Source organism: Heterodontus francisci, chromosome 8, assembly GCF_036365525.1.
Source record: "Heterodontus francisci isolate sHetFra1 chromosome 8, sHetFra1.hap1, whole genome shotgun sequence".
NCBI classification, from domain to species: Eukaryota; Metazoa; Chordata; class Chondrichthyes; order Heterodontiformes; family Heterodontidae; genus Heterodontus; species Heterodontus francisci.
The window spans coordinates 28,774,978-28,792,413 of record NC_090378.1 but is presented as its reverse complement, the minus strand read 5'-3'; the positions used below and the strand labels follow the sequence as shown (position 1 = coordinate 28,792,413).

Genomic DNA, 17,436 nt, shown 5'->3' with positions numbered 1-17,436 from the left:
ACTGACCCCTGGGTAACACCACGGTATACCTTCCTCTATTCCAAAAAACAACCTTTCACCACTACTCTTTGTTTCCTGTCACTCAGTCAATTTTGTATCCATGCTGTCAATGTCCCTTTTATTCCATGGGTTTCAACTTTGCTGCCAGGCCTATAATGTGGTACTTTATCAAACGCCTTTTGGAAGTCCATATAGACCACATCACCTGCATTACCCTCATCAACTCTCTGTTACCTTATCAAAAAACTCAATCAACTAGTTAAACACGATTTGCCTTAATTAATCTATATTTGTGCAAGTGACAGTAAATATTCTCCCAGATTATCATTTCTAAAAGTTTTCCCACCATCGAGGTTAAACTGACTGGCCTGTAGTTGCTGGGTTTATCCAAACATCTATTTTTGAACAAGGGTGTAATTCTCCAATCCTTTGGCACAATCTGCTGTATCTCAGGAGGATTGGATGATTATGGCCAGTACCTCTGCAATTTCCACCCTTACTTCGCTCAGCATCCTCAAATTCACCCAATGAGGAAATATTGTAGCTCTATTTAGTAATCTACAAAAAAGCAATTCATCTCGTACTCCTGTATCCAATACAATTCAAAACAATGCAGAATGGTGGACCTGGTGCTAATAGTTTGTTGCATTACAGAATCCATTTTCTCCAAGATGTTACTGGCTGTGACTTTCCAGAAGATCTCAGTGGCTGTACCTTCACATTCTGTGTAATTGCAAGCAGCCCACACAAACTATCGATGGCTAACCTTGCCAATTTCTGCCTGTAGAACGGTATCATTGCCCGAAATTCTTTCCTTTGTATAGCAAAGTTCGAATTCTGAATTATGATTGTTGAGTCATGCATTTGAGCTGAAGGATGCAAGATAAAGTCTAACTACCAGCATACACTGCGAGATGCATCACTCCAGCAAGAGCTGGCCCAGTGTCTTTTGGATGAGACATTAAACCAAAGCCCTATCCACCTCTTCAAGTGGATGTAAAAGATCCCATGGCACGAGTCAAAGAAAAGCAGGGAATTCTCCCAAATTCCTGATAAACATTTATCCTTCAACCAACATCACTAAACATAATAGGTTTTGCTGTCCATGAGACACCTGTTTTGTAGACAATACATGGAAACTAAAACTCAAAAATGGGGTCTGAGATGTGCATGGAAGTGTGGATGAGAGCATCTTGGTAAAGGGGTTTGCATGCGTGCACATACCAATAGCTGGGAGCCTGCACAGCAGGGAGATCATGAAATGAATCTGTGCGCAATGCTTATTTGATGACACCGCTGCCGTTTTGCAACTCCACACTCTTGGCCTTGCAGAGTTGAGCACAACGTTAAATCATACGTAGGACCCCCCTCAGCAGGGCTCATGAAATACTCACAGCTTATTGGTTATATTATTTATTTCGGCTGCCAGTGCAATTGTATGTGTTTTCTGGAGGTTTCCTATGCTTTGTTAAATTTTAAGTGCTCTACAAGAGTGATCTGACTGGTCTTGCTATCCTTTCTAAATCATTTAAAACATTGTCTTGAAAAATGTTGCTTCCAGACATGGGTGGCCTTACGCTTCCTTTGGGAATTGAACATGACTGGAGAATTAAGAGAGGCCACACATAGCTGGAAAAGCTAGTAGAAGTGGAGGAGGGCGGGGGTGTGAAAGCCACACAGCAGGAGGCCAAATCCGCTGAGGGTCTTCAGGGAATAATTTTCTTACCTCAAACTCAGTGACAACCAACGAATGAGACACCTTTGGTTCACAAAAGAAGTTGTGACTGCTGCATCCACAACTGCTGCCTCAAAGCAGGGCAAGGACAGCATTGCCTGTGGCTGTCAAGATGACTATGGTTTTTAATTTTGCCCCTGGTTCCTCTCAATCTGCTGCTGGAATTATGAGCAAGATCTCATAGGTTGCAGTGAGAAACATTTAATTTCCCTCTTGCCAGAGCCAAGCAGGAGGAACGAACATGAGATTTTGCATGGATTGTAGGCTTTCACCTGGTGCAGGGTGCCAGTGACTGCAAGCACCACAAATTCCATGCTTGTTTGCAGGAACTTAATCAATTTAACCACCAACATCTGGTCTTTCATTTCATTGCTGTTTGAGGGATTGTTTATATTCAATGATTTGCCAGCATGAATTGCTATTTGAAATTGAAATACTTACACGTTACTTTATTGATACAATTGTCCTTCATCCTTAAGTGGTTTACAGTTTGATATTTTTCACTGAGACTAGCATTTTTTTTTTAACAACTGATCCAACTAACTTTGTTTGTTTCAAAGTTTGTTTGTAACCCATCCAGAAGGTATCTAACCTGCTTGATTACTTCAGCATTCAACATTCTTTGATGGAAATAATATAACCAAGGTAAAATGTACTAAGTACAGAAAACTGTCAATTTTCAAAAGAAGCTGATCAGTTTAGAAAGATGCTCAAACATGCTGTCCCAATATTAGAATTTTAAATTTCACACATTATAAATACTGAAAATATTTAAATCATAATCAAATGGCTGAAATGAACCCAATGTGACACAAAAACATAGTTTTTGAAGATATATATATTCTTGCTATAAAAGGATTTATGTGCTCAGCATTTGATAATTAAAGACACCACCATTACAATACAAGTGATTGTGAGAGAGCAGTATTAAGGTTACAATGGTGAGAGTTAGTTTGGAAATACAAGAAAAAAAATAGCAAGAAAAAAGTATAGCAAGAAAAAAGCTGGGATTTTCCACTCTGCTTTGTACCTGCCCCATGGCTGTGCTGCTAAACCTGACCAGTTTTCTTTAGTGGGCTCCAGGTAGGAGTACCACCTCTGGTGAGGAGGCCATCTTGGATAGGGCAGGAGGACAATACCTGAGGCGGACTTCAGGCACATACTTTTATACCACGGACAGCAGCGTCTGGGGCTGGCCAAAATGAAAAAAAAACTTTAAAAAACAAACCTTCTAATAATGCTGCCATGACTGAATTTTGATTACCTCCTTGGTTACCTTAGCAACTGTGGATGCCAGGAATAGACCACTGTTCCCAGTGTCCACAGTTGCTATGATCCAGTTTAACATGAGCAAGTTACAAAATATGTACTTCTGCATACTACTTCTCAGTAAAACTCTTTCTTCCTAATCATAGTTTTTTAAACCTTGATTGCACAACACAAAGTAACACAGCAAAAGCTGGCAACCACAAGTTGATAGCAACAGAAAGTAAGAAATCTGATGAGAAAGCACTAAAAAACATGCCAAAAATAAGCTTGCATTCTGGCATGGAGTTGAAATAAACTCTCAAGCATTGGCTGTTGAGATTAATTCTCACCATGTCGAACATTGCCTTAACCCTGCATTCTGCTACTGTTTTGTATGGCTGAGTATCACACCGCATAGCACATTTACCATTGAGCCAATTTACATAATATACTTTTTAAAATTGTTTTTGAGTTTCTTATTCAGTCTTTGTGAGATCACATTGCTGCGATAACTAACAATACACAATAATTGCTTTGATATGTAACGGTGTTTACAATAAACGCTTAATCCCTTATGAGTGATAATTATCAAAGTACAGTTTAATGTTTAGTAAACTGATGACAACAGGAATAAATGTAAGTGCATTAGGAAATGCAATTGTGAAAAGCTAAATGAGTGGTTCAATTTTGTAGTTCTGGGCTCAGCTAGGGTGCACACCTGAGCAGAAACTTAGAAATGTTGGCTAAGTTGCAGAATTTACCATCTATTATTTATTGCATAGTAATGGAAGGATACGGAACACAAAAGTCCGAGTGTATCAAGCCTGTGTCCTCAGTACCTTGCTCTACGGCAGCGAGGCCTGGACAACGTATGTCAGCCAAGAGCGACGTCTCAATTCATTCCATCTTCGCTGCCTCCGGAGAATACTTGGCATCAGGTGGCAGGATTGTAACTCCAACACAGAAGTCCTCGAGGCGGCCAACATCCCCAGCTTATACACACTACTGAGTCAGCGGCGCTTGAGATGGCTTGGCCATGTGAGCCGCGTGGAAGATGACAGGATCCCCAAGGACACATTGTACAGCGAGCTCGCCACTGGTATCAGACCCACCGGCCGTCCATGTCTTCGCTTTAAAGACGTCTGCAAACGCGACATGAAGTCCTGTGACATTGATCACAAGTTGTGGGAGTCAGTTGCCAGAGCTGGCGGGCAGCCATAAAGGCGGGGCTAAAGTGTGGCGAGTCGAAGAGACTTAGCAGTTGGCAGGAAAAAAGACAGAGGCGCAAAGGGAGAGCCAACTGTGTAACAGCCCCGACAAACAATTTTTTCTGCAACACCTGTGGAAGAGTCTGTCACTCTAGAATTGGCCTTTATAGCCACTCCAGGCGCTGCTCCACAAACCACTGACCACCACCAGGCGCTTACCCATTGTCTCTCGAGACAAGGAGGCCAGAGGGAAGAGAGAATGGAAGGATAGAAATGAAAATGGGTTGACTAGCATTGTTCACTCTTCTTTTGCCCCCATGTTGTGCACTTCCATTCTGTTAGTGAAAGCCAGCAATGGGAACTATCTGTGTAGAAGCTCCTTTCCAGTGACATCATGATGGTCTTCTCTAGTCATAAAAGAAATAACTCGTAATTACATAGCACCCCTCATGACCTCTGGATATCTCAAAGTGCTTTACAAGTACTTTTGAAGACTAGTCACTGTTATAAAGTGGCAGCTAATTTTCACACAGCAAGGTGTCACAAATAGTAATGAGATGAAGACCAAATAATCCTTTTTATTCATGATGTTGACTGAGGGATATTGGGCAGGATTCTAGGGAGAATTCCATAGCTGTTCTTCAAATAGTGGCATGGTACCTTTTACATCCACCTGAGAGGGTAGATGGCGACTTAGTTTAACATCCCATCTGAAAGGCGACAACTCCAACAGTGCATTACTTGCTAGCTTCCTTCGCCCGCTGCCAACCTCGGCGGTGGCAGAACAAGATTCCGGCCCAAATCTCTGGAGTGGGATTTGAAATCATAACCTTCTAACTCAGAGCTAACGGTGCTGCTGCTGATTCAAGGAAACAGGATAAAATTTTGAGAAACATACACAATGTTGCTGGATTGGAGATTCTGTATATGTTATTTATTACTGGTCTGCTCCTAGCCATTAATTTGAAAGCAAAAACCAAGAAAATAAGGGAGTGCTGAGAAACACAGTGAGCATGTCAGTATATTCATTTATAAAATGAGAGATTGCGTGACAATTCAGTGGTGCAACTGTTCTCCCTTAACTTCAGAGAATGAAGTGTATAAATCATTTCATCAAGTTGCTTGATTATTTTAAGAAGTAAACCAATGAATCTCCCATTGTTCAAGGATCCTGGTGGATGGAGGCAATGGCCAGGCACTGAGTGTGGAGGGATTGTCAGTGGAGAGGGCTGTCAGGCTGCATGTAAAGTCTAGGAGCTTAAAATGTACCAGTACAGATGGTTTGTAGTAGCATCAGGCCAGGCACTGAGGAGAGACCATAGGTGCCTGTTGAAGAGTGGTTAGGTAACAGGAAAAATGACATTGGGATGCCAATTTTAACAATGAATTTATTGATTTCAGTGTGCAATGCATTATTCATTTAAAAATTGTAGTGACATTTAGGGACTACATGATGTTGTATTTAACTATCTAATTCTAATAGTGGATAAACACAAAGCTCTCATCTTGTGATTGGTTCAGTGACAAAAATGACTCGCCAAGAGTGACATCGCAGAAAAGTTTTGATAAAATAGGCACAATTTTGTGTTAAAAATGGGACCATGTTGGCTCTTAAAATCAAGCAATGGGTAATTGTGCCAACCTATCACAGCTTCTCTGTCTATCCTGATTTCCAACATCTTGGCAGTCAGAGCTCCTATCAGAAACAAGCAGGGACGTCACATATATATGCAGATCAGGATCAAATGATGCAGTTAACACTCCAATGCCATTTCTTCTTAGCCTGCCAGACTACTGCTAGTTTCTGCAAGTCAGGAAGTCGTCATTTCCAGTCATAATTAAAGAGATTGCCAGCTGTTGATAGGGAAAGCTGTTGGAAAGCTAGAAGGAGCTTTAGGAGACACGTTTATAATAGTCACTTGTGTATTTTGAAGCTCTGAGGCTTTCAAATGTGATGAATTTACTTCTGTAGGCTTTATACATGTTGCTTGCTGCTTCAAAGTAGTGATTCTTATTTTTTTTGAAACAAGTACCCCTCCCCTTTAAAGGTGCTGCTGTAAACCCTTCACAAATACCCAATTTCCTGCCTCCAGATCAGTGGCCCACCTATTGGGGAACAGTTCCATTAGCTCACAACCACATTATAAGGATCTAGGACCAAAATCAATCATAGAATACTGGAATCACAGAATAGTTACAGCACAAAAGGAGGCCATTCAGCCCATCGCATCAGTGCCTGCTCTCTGTAAATGCTACTCAGCTTGTCCTACTCCCCTGCCTTTCATATCCCTGCAAACTTTTCCCACTGCACATCGATTCCACTGCTGAACATTCTGTGTAACCATCGTTATGCAATCTGCCCACCATCTACACAAACAATGTGCAACATGAAAATCATCCCCAATGTGATTAGATCCATCACAAAAATATCCAGTCAGAAAGGAGATTATTGTAACCAAATAAAAGCAGTAAAAACACTGAATTTGAATGATCAGACATCAGCCCACAGTGAGCCAATCAGAAAGCTCATGGATGACAGGACAGACACAAAACTGCTAAATAAATAGATATGACAGTTAGCACAATTTGACAATATCATGTCTAAAAGTAAGATACAAACTCAGGTAAGTATAGAAATGTATTATCTATGTAAAAGATCATATCACTATTTTCAATTATTTTTAAATATCTGTGGCAGAAATAGAATATTTTTATTTTAGATTACGGGGAGCCAGTTTAATGCTGTTGAAATACAAAATTGTCCCCTGCCATTATAAGTTAATGAATGTTCTATATACAACTGAAATACTGTCCCTGATGTCTACTTTGAACTGGGTCATAATCTATTGTCAAGGGCAGTCAGAATCACTATTTTCCATAATTGTCCCCTGTGATCCAGTGCCTCAATAGAGTGCAATTGCTTGATATCCACTTATTAAAACTAATTTTATCTCATTAATTTTTTACATATATAAACAGAAGTATGTTTATTCTGCAAAGTCTCTTGATTTGGGTTACTCCAGTTTTCTCCTGGATCATGTAAATCTGCAGATTAATAACCTGATTGCTTTTGTAAAATGCTGATTTTGGATCTAATATCTGATAGCAATATCTTTTGAGATAAATTACCATATTCTGTGTTTCAATTTGGATTTTACTACTTTTAAAATATGATTGCATCTTTCATTATTTTAAAATGTAATTAACATGCTGCAAAATTAATGAGCTGGATACTGGGAAGGAGGGGGACTGCTGCCACATGCTGTGAAGTCTAACTTTGAGTTTAGTATGTGTTGAACTCCCATATAATTGTGGGAGCACATCCAAAAGTAATGGTGCTATTTTAAGATATCTTCATTATTCCTTCCTTGTATGATTCTTAATGCATGTTACTGATCATCCCTATATGCATGGTCATTTGTCACTGTTTTCAATGGAAATGCGTCTCTTTTTCCCACTGTTATTTCTTGATTCAAGATTACTATTGGGTCCCTTTCCTGCTGACCTGACAAATCTCATGCAAAGCATGCTGAATAAAATCCCAACCATGGAGAATTTGTGGAGCTCAAAATCAACCCCCTTTAAATCTGAAAATTAAAAAAGTGATTTGACATTGTGCAATTGGATTATTTTAAATTTGACGGTGTAAATTTCATATATTCAAAGCCTGTTTACAGTGTCCATTGGATGCTCCTATGAAATATGTAAAATATATAAAGGATTATGCCCTTGCTTAAAATGTACAATTCTTTTGATATATTTATGATGTACCAAACATTTATATCTGACTGATGTTACAGTTAATCTCTTGTTGCCACCAAGTTAAATTACCCCATAAAGAAAATCAAGAGATTGTATAGGTGGCTCCATGGCGCAATGGATAGCGCATTGGACTTCTAGCGGGTTTATTAAGACATTCAAAGGTTCCGGGTTTGAGTCCTGGCGGAGTCGTTACTTTTGGGCGGCACAGTGGCGCAGTGGTTAGCACCGCAGCCTCACAGCTCCAGCGACCTGGGTTCAGTTCTGGGTACTGCCTGTGTGGAGTTTGCAAGTTCTCCCTGTGACCACGTGGGTTTTTGCCGGGTGCTCCGGTTTCCTCCCACGGCCAAAGACTTGCAGGTTGATAAGTAAATTGGCCATTGTAAATTGCCCCTAGTATAGGTAGGGGGATGTGGTAGGAATATGGGATTAGTGTAGGATTAGTATAAATGGGTGGTTGATGGTGGGCGGAAGGGCCTGTTTCAGTGCTGTATCTCTAAATAAAATTTTAAAAATAGCATAATTTCTACATTCAGCTTGTTGTGTTATCCATGTTACATAGCAGAACTGAATAAAATATATGTATATAAAGATTTAGATTTTTTAGATTTAGATATACAGCACTGAAACAGGCCCTTCAGCCCTCAGAGTCTGTGCCGACCATTAATCACCCATTTATGCTAATCCTACATTAATCCCATATTCCTACCACATCCTCACCTGTCCCTATATTCCCCTACCACATACCTATACTAGGGGCAATTTATAATGGCCAATTTACCTATCAACCTGCAAGTCTTTTGGTTGTGGGAGGAAACCGGAGCACCCGGAGGAAACCCACGCAGACACAGGGAGAACTTGCAAATTCCACACAGGCAGTACCCAGAATTGAACCCGGGTCACTGGAGCTGTGAGGCTGCAGTGCTAACCACTGCGCCACTGTGCCGCCCTGTTGATATAGATGAACTGGGGGTAGACTACCCACCCATTGGAGCAAAATATTATGCTTGATATGGTTACATGAAGTCAAAAAAGGATTGCACTTTTCACAACCAGAGGATGTCCCAAAGACTTTAAAGTCAATGAAGTACTTTTGAAGTGCAGTCACTGCTGTAATATAGGAAATGCAGCAGCCAATTTGCACAGAGCAAGCTCTCACAAACAGCAATCTGATAATGACAGGATAATCTGTTTTTTTATGTGATATTGATTGAGGTATAAATATTGGTCAGAACACTGGGAATAACTCCCCTGCTCTTCTTCAAAGCAGTGACTGGGATCTTTTACATCTACCTGAGAGGGCAGTTAGGGCCTCAGTTTAATAACTCATCCAAAAGACATCAAACATGCAGTACACCCTCAGGAGTGTCAGCTAAGATTTTTGTGCTCAAGTCCTAAGGCTGAATTTTAAGAACGCACCGCAGTTCGCGGCGGCGCACTCTAAAAGCAGCGTTCATCCCGCACGGATGCGCCGTCCCTGAGACCCCGTGATATTATGTGCAGGGGCTCATTGAAATAGAGTGGCCGGAATGGTCGCCCCCGATGACGCAAGGGGGCAGATGGCCCCGGCAATGGCATATGGAGCCACCGCGTGGACACTGGCGCCATTTTTAAAGGGCTTTAAGCCCTTCAGTTGCATTTTAAAATTTAAAGGCCCCGATCTCCGGGATAGAACTATAAAATGTCATCTCCAATATAAATCACTTCTTCCCCCCCCCATGGGTAAATTATACATCAATTACACTTCCCACATAATAAACCTTTAATAGTATTCTGTACTTTCCCCCCCAAAATTTGTTCCCTTTGACTCTTAACCCCTTCCCACTATCCCATTAGCTAGTAAAGATTTACCCCGCTCTTCCACCCCTCCCACCCTGAAAATTCTGTTCCACCCCCTCCCCACCAGGTTCGCACCTGGAACTCCCTATGGAATTCCGAAGGTGCGCAGAGGACGAACAGCAGCCGTAAAATTGGCATGGGACAGCCGCCGCCTGCAGGTAAGTTCATTTAAATCTCTTTAGTGGCAATTTGAATATTAAGATGAAGGGCCCGCCGCGAGGCAGCAGGGAGGCTGCAACAGGGTCCCCCTGCCGCCGGTAATATGCGGCAGCCCATTCTCGACGTTGCGGGTCAAAGTGAGCCTCTCCCCGCGGCATTTTACTGACCCCCGCGTCGCAGGGCCTGTAAAATTCAGCCCCTATAGTGGGACTTGAACCCACATCATTCTGATTCAGAGGCAAAAGCACTGCCAACTGAACTATAGCTGGCATTCAATTAGAGTGGGAAAAGGCTCCTGTGGACCAGTTGGACCAAATGACCTATTTCTGTCCTGTAAATTCTATGTTATTCTCTAAATTAAATGATCCACCCACTTAGGTCAAAATAAACCATGCTGCACTCATGGATCATACGCTTATCGTTGTTTGTCCTTCAACGGTGTAAATGAGAGCAGTGCAGATTGCTCACTAAAAGCTGCAACTTAGAATTCAGAAACAAAGAAGGATCACAGCAATGGATAAATGGTGCACAGATATGTCTGGAGAGTGGGAGGAAAACAACTGGTAAAGGAGAACATAAAAAAGATACAGATTTAACAGACTAGGGAAGGTATTTTCTTTAAAGAGAGGGAGGCATTGACTTGTACAAGCTGGAATGTAAGGAAGATGTCATGCAGGCCCCCAACTGCCAAGAATGAGGCACATTAATTTCACCACATGGACATTAAATTTCAAATTGTTTCTGGGAAGAAGAGAAGGCCTGTGACAAGGGATTGCCAGGCCCCTTCCTAGAAAGACATTTTTGCATATTAACACACAGTGCTTGGAACAAAGGAGCTATCCCCTGCTCCAATACAATCCACAAACAGACGTGGTCAAACCAGTTAGTCACATGACTAACCTACTTGGCAGTCTGGGTTTTTTTCTGAATTGTACAGTTTGAACTGAGAGTCTGCAGAAAGCTGTTTGCTCCTGGATTGAAAAGATCTGTCCTGTCTGTTTCCATCTCTTTCTCATGGAACTCCGAAACCCACTGAAGACACATGCACCCAAATGGAGAAAAATCTCTTACAGTGAACAACGTTTAAGAAGAATACTGGGCCCCAACAAAAAGCAAAATCTACCAAAATCAAGGACTCTACAGTGATCGCGAAGCACAGTAACAATAAACCCTCTTCAGAGATTACCTCAAACTTTTCCACTTTTTTTTCTTCTGCTCTTTTTGTCCCTGTCTGCATGTGTGTATTGCATATGCATGCGAGCATGTATCCGTAGGCGTTAACCGAATTAGAGTTTAAGTTTAATAAATTTCAACTTTTCTTCTTTAAACCTAAGAAAGCCTGTTTGTGCTGGTTTCCTTGCCTTATAATTGGAAAGCAGTGAACAAGGATTCACCAAGGGGGAGCTAAAAAGTGTTTAAAATAAAACCCTGTTACAGTAAGACCAGGTGAAGGCTGAAAGGGAATCTTCAACCTCTTTCTCACCTGGTCATAACAGGAAGACTTGTGAGATTAAAAAGAAATGAGCTGAAAAATAGCAACTATAGTTAGTGTTTAGGTTCGTGGAAAACAATAGGTTGATGTTGATTGATATAAAATATTACTCTGTGTATTTAAGGTAATAATCTAATGGTGCAGGGTGTTGACTTGCAAAAGAGAAAAAAGGAAAATTGCCTGGCATGCAAACTTCTCTGTTTATTTTTTATACTCCACTTGAAATGTTGTCTCAATAAATAGAAGCTATAAGATTTTCTTGCATAAGCAAGTAACATGTGTCCTAATATCGCTGCACCACTAATCAGGAGGTACAATGCCACTTTTGGTTTTATGATGTAGCTTAACATTTCTTGCTTAAATGACTCTGCTGTCCATTTGAAAGTTTAGTAAGTGATACTTCTTTCTAACCACATAATACAAGCATATGAATACATTTAAAAGGATGTTATTTTTATTTTCCTCTATAGTTCTTTCTATACACAGACACAATGTGACAAACGGTCTCCTTTTGTACTGTAAGCTTCTATCAAGGAAAACAAAGTCTATCTAGTGTAATTCAAGGCAATAACACATCTTGTGTAGTTCATGACCTCAGCTCAACTTCCATGTGTTAATGCTTTGTAGTATGCTTTACTGTGCACTATTCTGTGCATATTAGATTAAACTTTGTGCAATATGTTTTAAATTGTTTATGAAGACTGACAAGAAAGAAATTATTTGTTTAACAATGAAAATTAAAACACCTGGCATGAGCCAACATAATGTGTTCTGTAAAACTTTCTTTTCAAGTTTACTTGTTCAATTATTGAATGTTGTTCATGAAGTGGTGCATTTAGATTAATACAAGACAATGTTTAACTTCGTAAGGGCAAAGAGATGGACACATTCATGTTTCGGATCTGTTTTTTATTTGGAAGAGGTTTTGTTTAACTTTAATTCTGTACCTATATTCACTGGGCAGTGTAAGATGTGCCAGGAGACCCTACGACATATGGGCGACAGTGGGAGGGGTGAAACTATTCTGTCCCAGATATCACTGAAATTTGTCAGAAGACATACAGGACTACAGAAGCTATTTTATTTTAGAAGGATGAGGGCTGATCTAATTGATATGCTTAAAATGATTAAGGGATTTGATAAGGTAAATACAGAGAAACTATTTCCTATTGTAGGCGAATCCAGAACAAGAGTACCTAATCATAAAATTAGAGCTAGGCCATTTGTGCATGAAATCAGGTCGTACTTTTTCACACAAAGAGTAGAAGAAATTTGGAACTCCCTTTCCCAAAAGCCTGTGGATGCTTGGTTAAATGAAATTTTCAAGACTAAGATTGATAGATCTTTTTTGGGCAAGGGCATCAAGGGGCATGGAGCAAAGGCAGGTAAGTGAAGCTGAGATACAGGTCAGTCATAATCAAATTGAATGGCAGAATAAGCTTGAGGGGTTGAATGGCCTGCTCCTGCTCCTATGATCCCAGTTCCCCCCACAAAAGACACTACTACTTGCAATTTATGGCAAGAATTAAAAAGCACACAAAGTTTGGCAAGGTGATCTAAATTTTAAACAAATTTTCCCTTAAATCTTCAAGTGTAATGTCAGAATCTCTGCGCACAAAAGATGTTCAAAGCAGGTTAAAGTTTTAGAGTGAGTTGAGGAGTTGTTATATCACAGATTTAGGCCAATAACTATCAATGCCTATCAATAGCACTACACGGCTGGCAGACAGGAGTTATATTTCTGGTTCCTGTGTCAATCTCTGGTCAGAAAACAATGGAACACTGCATGCATGCAATCAGACTTTCACTCAAATTAAATGCTAATTGAAGTACAATGTCTCACCCTGTTGGTTCTTTGCCAACTTTGAAAACATTCAAATTGAACATTTAAAAGTTCTCAGATGAGTAGTGAACATTTTAAACTTGGATTAGCACATCTGCAATTATATTACAGCAGGTGTGAAGCTGAAGTGGTGTGAGATTACCTTCTAGGAGTGGTCTTCTTCCTGATTGAAAGTGGTTTCAGAGTATGCGTCAATGCATAAGTGGCAATATAATTCTTGGGAATCACCTCTAGGAGGCTACCAGATACTAGATTCAACTTCCAAAACGTGTTACATAACTCCTAAGTGCGCTTCAGGTGATTTGACACTCAAATTGCACCACACAGTTTATGATGATGAGACACTATAACTAACTGGTGTGCATCAATTCAAATTCTGTTTTTATAATAGTGGTTGGGTAAAAAACAACAGACACAATATAATCATTGAATTTTCTGTTTGACACAACTTATAGTTTTGTCTTGTTACTTTTATTGAGGTCAGAATAGTGGAAAATCTGTCTAATGAGGGGCTTAACAGTGTACTTAAGCTGTAGCTATTGGTCTGAGACAATTGAATACCCATCTTGGCAGAACTGTATTTATATTGACTGCCTACTATTTGGCAGGAATGGTAGCAGTCTTGTCCAGGAGAGAACTGTGCACTTGCTTGTATATAAATGAGGGCAGAGCTCTCTCCCAACAGCTACAAATGTAAATATTTATAAAAGCAGAGGTGAATGCCTAAACTCATAAAACATAGTTGTATGAGGTAGTGTGTGCACGCGGGGTAGGGGTGGGGTGGGGGGTGGAGTGGGGGTGGGGGAGGGTCCAATAGACCCTCTGAGCACTTTGTAAAAGCAGGTTTGGCACTGCACTGGATTTACCTTCCATGCAGTGAAGGTGAGACTACCACCTCCTGGGATGGAGTCTGTTGTCATGTCAATGGATGAGTCTCAGTTACTGCGGGTGTGCTGATGGGACAAAGCCGAAATTCTTCAACACACATATATAGCTGCCACATATTGCATTGGAAGTCCAATGAGTTTCCATGCATACCAAGCACATGGCAGCCAGATTTTGCAACCTCACCACCTCAAATTCATTCAAACCGACCCAGCAGAGGTAATGCCATCATGGTCTGTCAGTGTTTTCCCAGATATTAGGTTTTTTCAAAGCTGTCGACATTGTGCACCTCCACGAGTGTAAAGATTATCACTCGCGCCATGACAGCCACCGTGGAATTTCACTTCTATCACCAGCAGGTAAAATCCTTGCCCACATTAGGCTCTGCCCATCTTAGGAACAATCAGTGGAAGAAGTCTAGCCAGAAATTCAGGACAGATTTTGGCTTGTTTGTGGAACATCCAACATGATTTTCTCAGCCTGTCAAATCCAGGAAAAGTGTATAGCACGAGTACCCAACCTCCCCCCCACCCACACCCCCACTCCTGCTTCCAGTGAATCTCAAATTTCACATTGGTGCAAAGCTGAAATTGCACCTAACAGTACATTGAAAATGACTGGAAATAAAATGGCTGGAAGAGCCTTGCATAATTTCAGTATAATAACAAGGAAATGGAAAGGCTCACACCATACTGTACAATTGAAAGTGAAATATCAGGATATCAAGTATTAAAAGTAAGGCATTACTGCTGTTAACTTCGGAGCTGTGTGCTAATCTCCAATATTCACCAAATAGTTGTATTATGAAATATTGACATTGGAGACATGTTTAGGGTTAGAATAGAAAAATCTAAGACTAGTTCAGCTCTTTTACAAAAATATCCTAGCGACAGAGAAAATGTCTTTGTCCTACCTCTGTCAGGTATTAATCTGTAATGGCGCTGCAATGGGAAGGTATGATAAGCCAAGCGACACAAAGAAGGAAAGAGGTTTTGTTGCTAGCCTGTTATTTTAATAGATGCCAAAAGATGAGTGTGTTCTTCCAACTGGAATGGGATAATTATAGTGCTCCTGTTGAGCATGTGGAATCCTTGGTTCTTGCCACACAGGGAATACTAATGCACACTCACTGCATCTTGTGCAAGGATGGCCCAGAGATTGGTGGAGTGCCACATCTCACCACGTGTGCTGTGAATTGAATTTTTCCTCACCCTTCAGATTATATTACCTTTGCACCATAAATTGCTGGAAAGTCAAATTGATAATGGTGCAGAGAGGTCAATGAGGCATCTGAGACCTCTTGAACATCAGGTGTAATGGTCCTCATCCTTAACCAAGGAAATTTAAGAATAAAGAATGAAACTGAACAAACAAAAAGGAAATAGGGTGAATTAGGGCAAATTTGATATTATTGAAATGAATTGAGGGAAAGAAAGAGAGTGGATTAAGAGAGAGGAAAAAGGATACAGGAAAAGAAAGAAACCATTTTAAATATACTTTTTTTAAAAATCTAGGAACAATTTACTACCAGTGGGAGTGATAACTCCAGTTTCAATTGTCTCTTTTCTGGGCTGCGAAGTTTGAGTAGAATGGCAGAACCATAAATCACGTTAGCAGGGTCCTTACGACATGAACTATCAGCCCTAAATAGCAATGGCGAGATTAATTCATACTAATGGCATAAATCCAGCAATTTCATGACTCACAATGGGGAAAGCTCACAGCAAGATGGTAATTGTGCAGGTTTTGGCAAGGGCTAATGGTGCAGCAGGGAAAATCATCCAGTAATTAGTGGTGAATCTAATATGGCATATCTCTTCACTGTAAATTGTTGGATTTTTTTTTTACACACTAGTAGTGGCAAGCACTGTGAACTCCCCATTACTCTTCCAGCTATTTCTGGGCCATTATGGGTTCATTGTATACACCAGGTGCAAGTTGTTAATTCTGCCCCATTCAATTATTCACAATGTGAAATATCAGTAATTTGTTCAAGGCTTCTCCTCACACTCACAATGCTTCTTGTTGATTGGCAGCGAATTCTCTACTGAAAGGTTTTGAAGGGTGGCTTGTTTAATTCTATATTGCGGCATGACATTCTGTGGTGAAAGATTAAAATGCAGACTAACCAGGAACGGTACTATTGCAATTACACTGTGTCATGCTGCAGCTTTTACTAGTCAGTCATTCAAAATGAAAACTGCAATCCTGCGTGCACATTTTGTTTTTACAATTTTTACTCATTAATCGAATTATTGCTTCATTTCTTTTAAGAACTCGATCAGGACCGCTGGAAATATTGTGCCAGATGTACCTTTCCTGAAGGCTCGATATGCCTGCTTGATGAATACACTTTACACTGCTGCTGCTGTCGACGTGATTTCCATGCACGATTGTCTAATGTGAATAAATGGGGGTATCTTGGCTTTGCCATTGGGGAGATATGGAATGTTTTGGACAGAGGGTGAGAACCCCCGAAGACAGCTTATCCCTGAAATGACACGGGCTGGCAATGTCACTATTTGGAAGTTCCAAAGGTGGTCATCCTGGCATCGGTTGTCTAAGGATCCGATAGGTCTTACCTGCGGCTGCCAGCGATTGCACAGTCGGCGTTCACTTACCTCCACGAAGTAAAAGCAAGGCAGCAGAGTAACGCTGTCTTTCGTTAGCCTCCCTTTCTGCCTCTCCTTAGAAGACATGTCCGATCTTCATTCAGCTCTTTCTGCGCACACGCCGCCGATTGGTACAATCGATTTGGTCCCAAGTTCTGCTGTCCTCTGCAGAACGCCGCTTTGCTTGCGAGCTTGCGGCTTACATTCCCCGGCGTTGTCTGTGGCTCGATAAATCTTCGCTGTTTCCCCGCAAACCAAGTGCCCGTATATTCAGGCTGTGCAGAAACAGGGTGGGGGGAAATAAATAACAGGTCGCAGCAAAGATAGAGCAGTGTAAGTCAAAGAGAGCTGACTGCACATTGTCACATTTCTATTACTTGCCCTATTTCTGCCTATTGGTGACTGTTCTGTCCCCTGCCGCGTTAATATGCTCCAATTATTTAAATGTGCACATTAAATCCCAGAGTTTAACACACAGGGACTGCGCGTCACTAAACGGTTCGATAGCGGTGGCACATTACTACTGTGACAGATTTTAAAGGCACACACACATGCATACCCTCACACCAGCAGATATAAATGATACAGGACTGCATCACCCACCTGTTGGGAGTAGGGTTGTGCCAACAACAACAACTTGCACTTATGTGGCGCCT

At 40.9% G+C, this 17,436-nt stretch overlaps 1 protein-coding gene across 1 annotated transcript in view; it reads right to left on the bottom strand.

The window, feature by feature from the left end:
* Positions 1-16,884, bottom strand: part of LOC137372494 (phospholipid phosphatase-related protein type 4-like) — a 76,537-nt gene extending 59,653 nt beyond the window's left edge. The window contains exon 1 of the mRNA XM_068036363.1: positions 16,790-16,884. Within this exon, the coding sequence (XP_067892464.1) occupies positions 16,790-16,867 (78 nt within the window). The 5' untranslated portion in view covers positions 16,868-16,884. The remainder of the gene's footprint in view (positions 1-16,789) is intronic.
* Between the last annotated feature and the right edge of the window lie 552 nt (positions 16,885-17,436).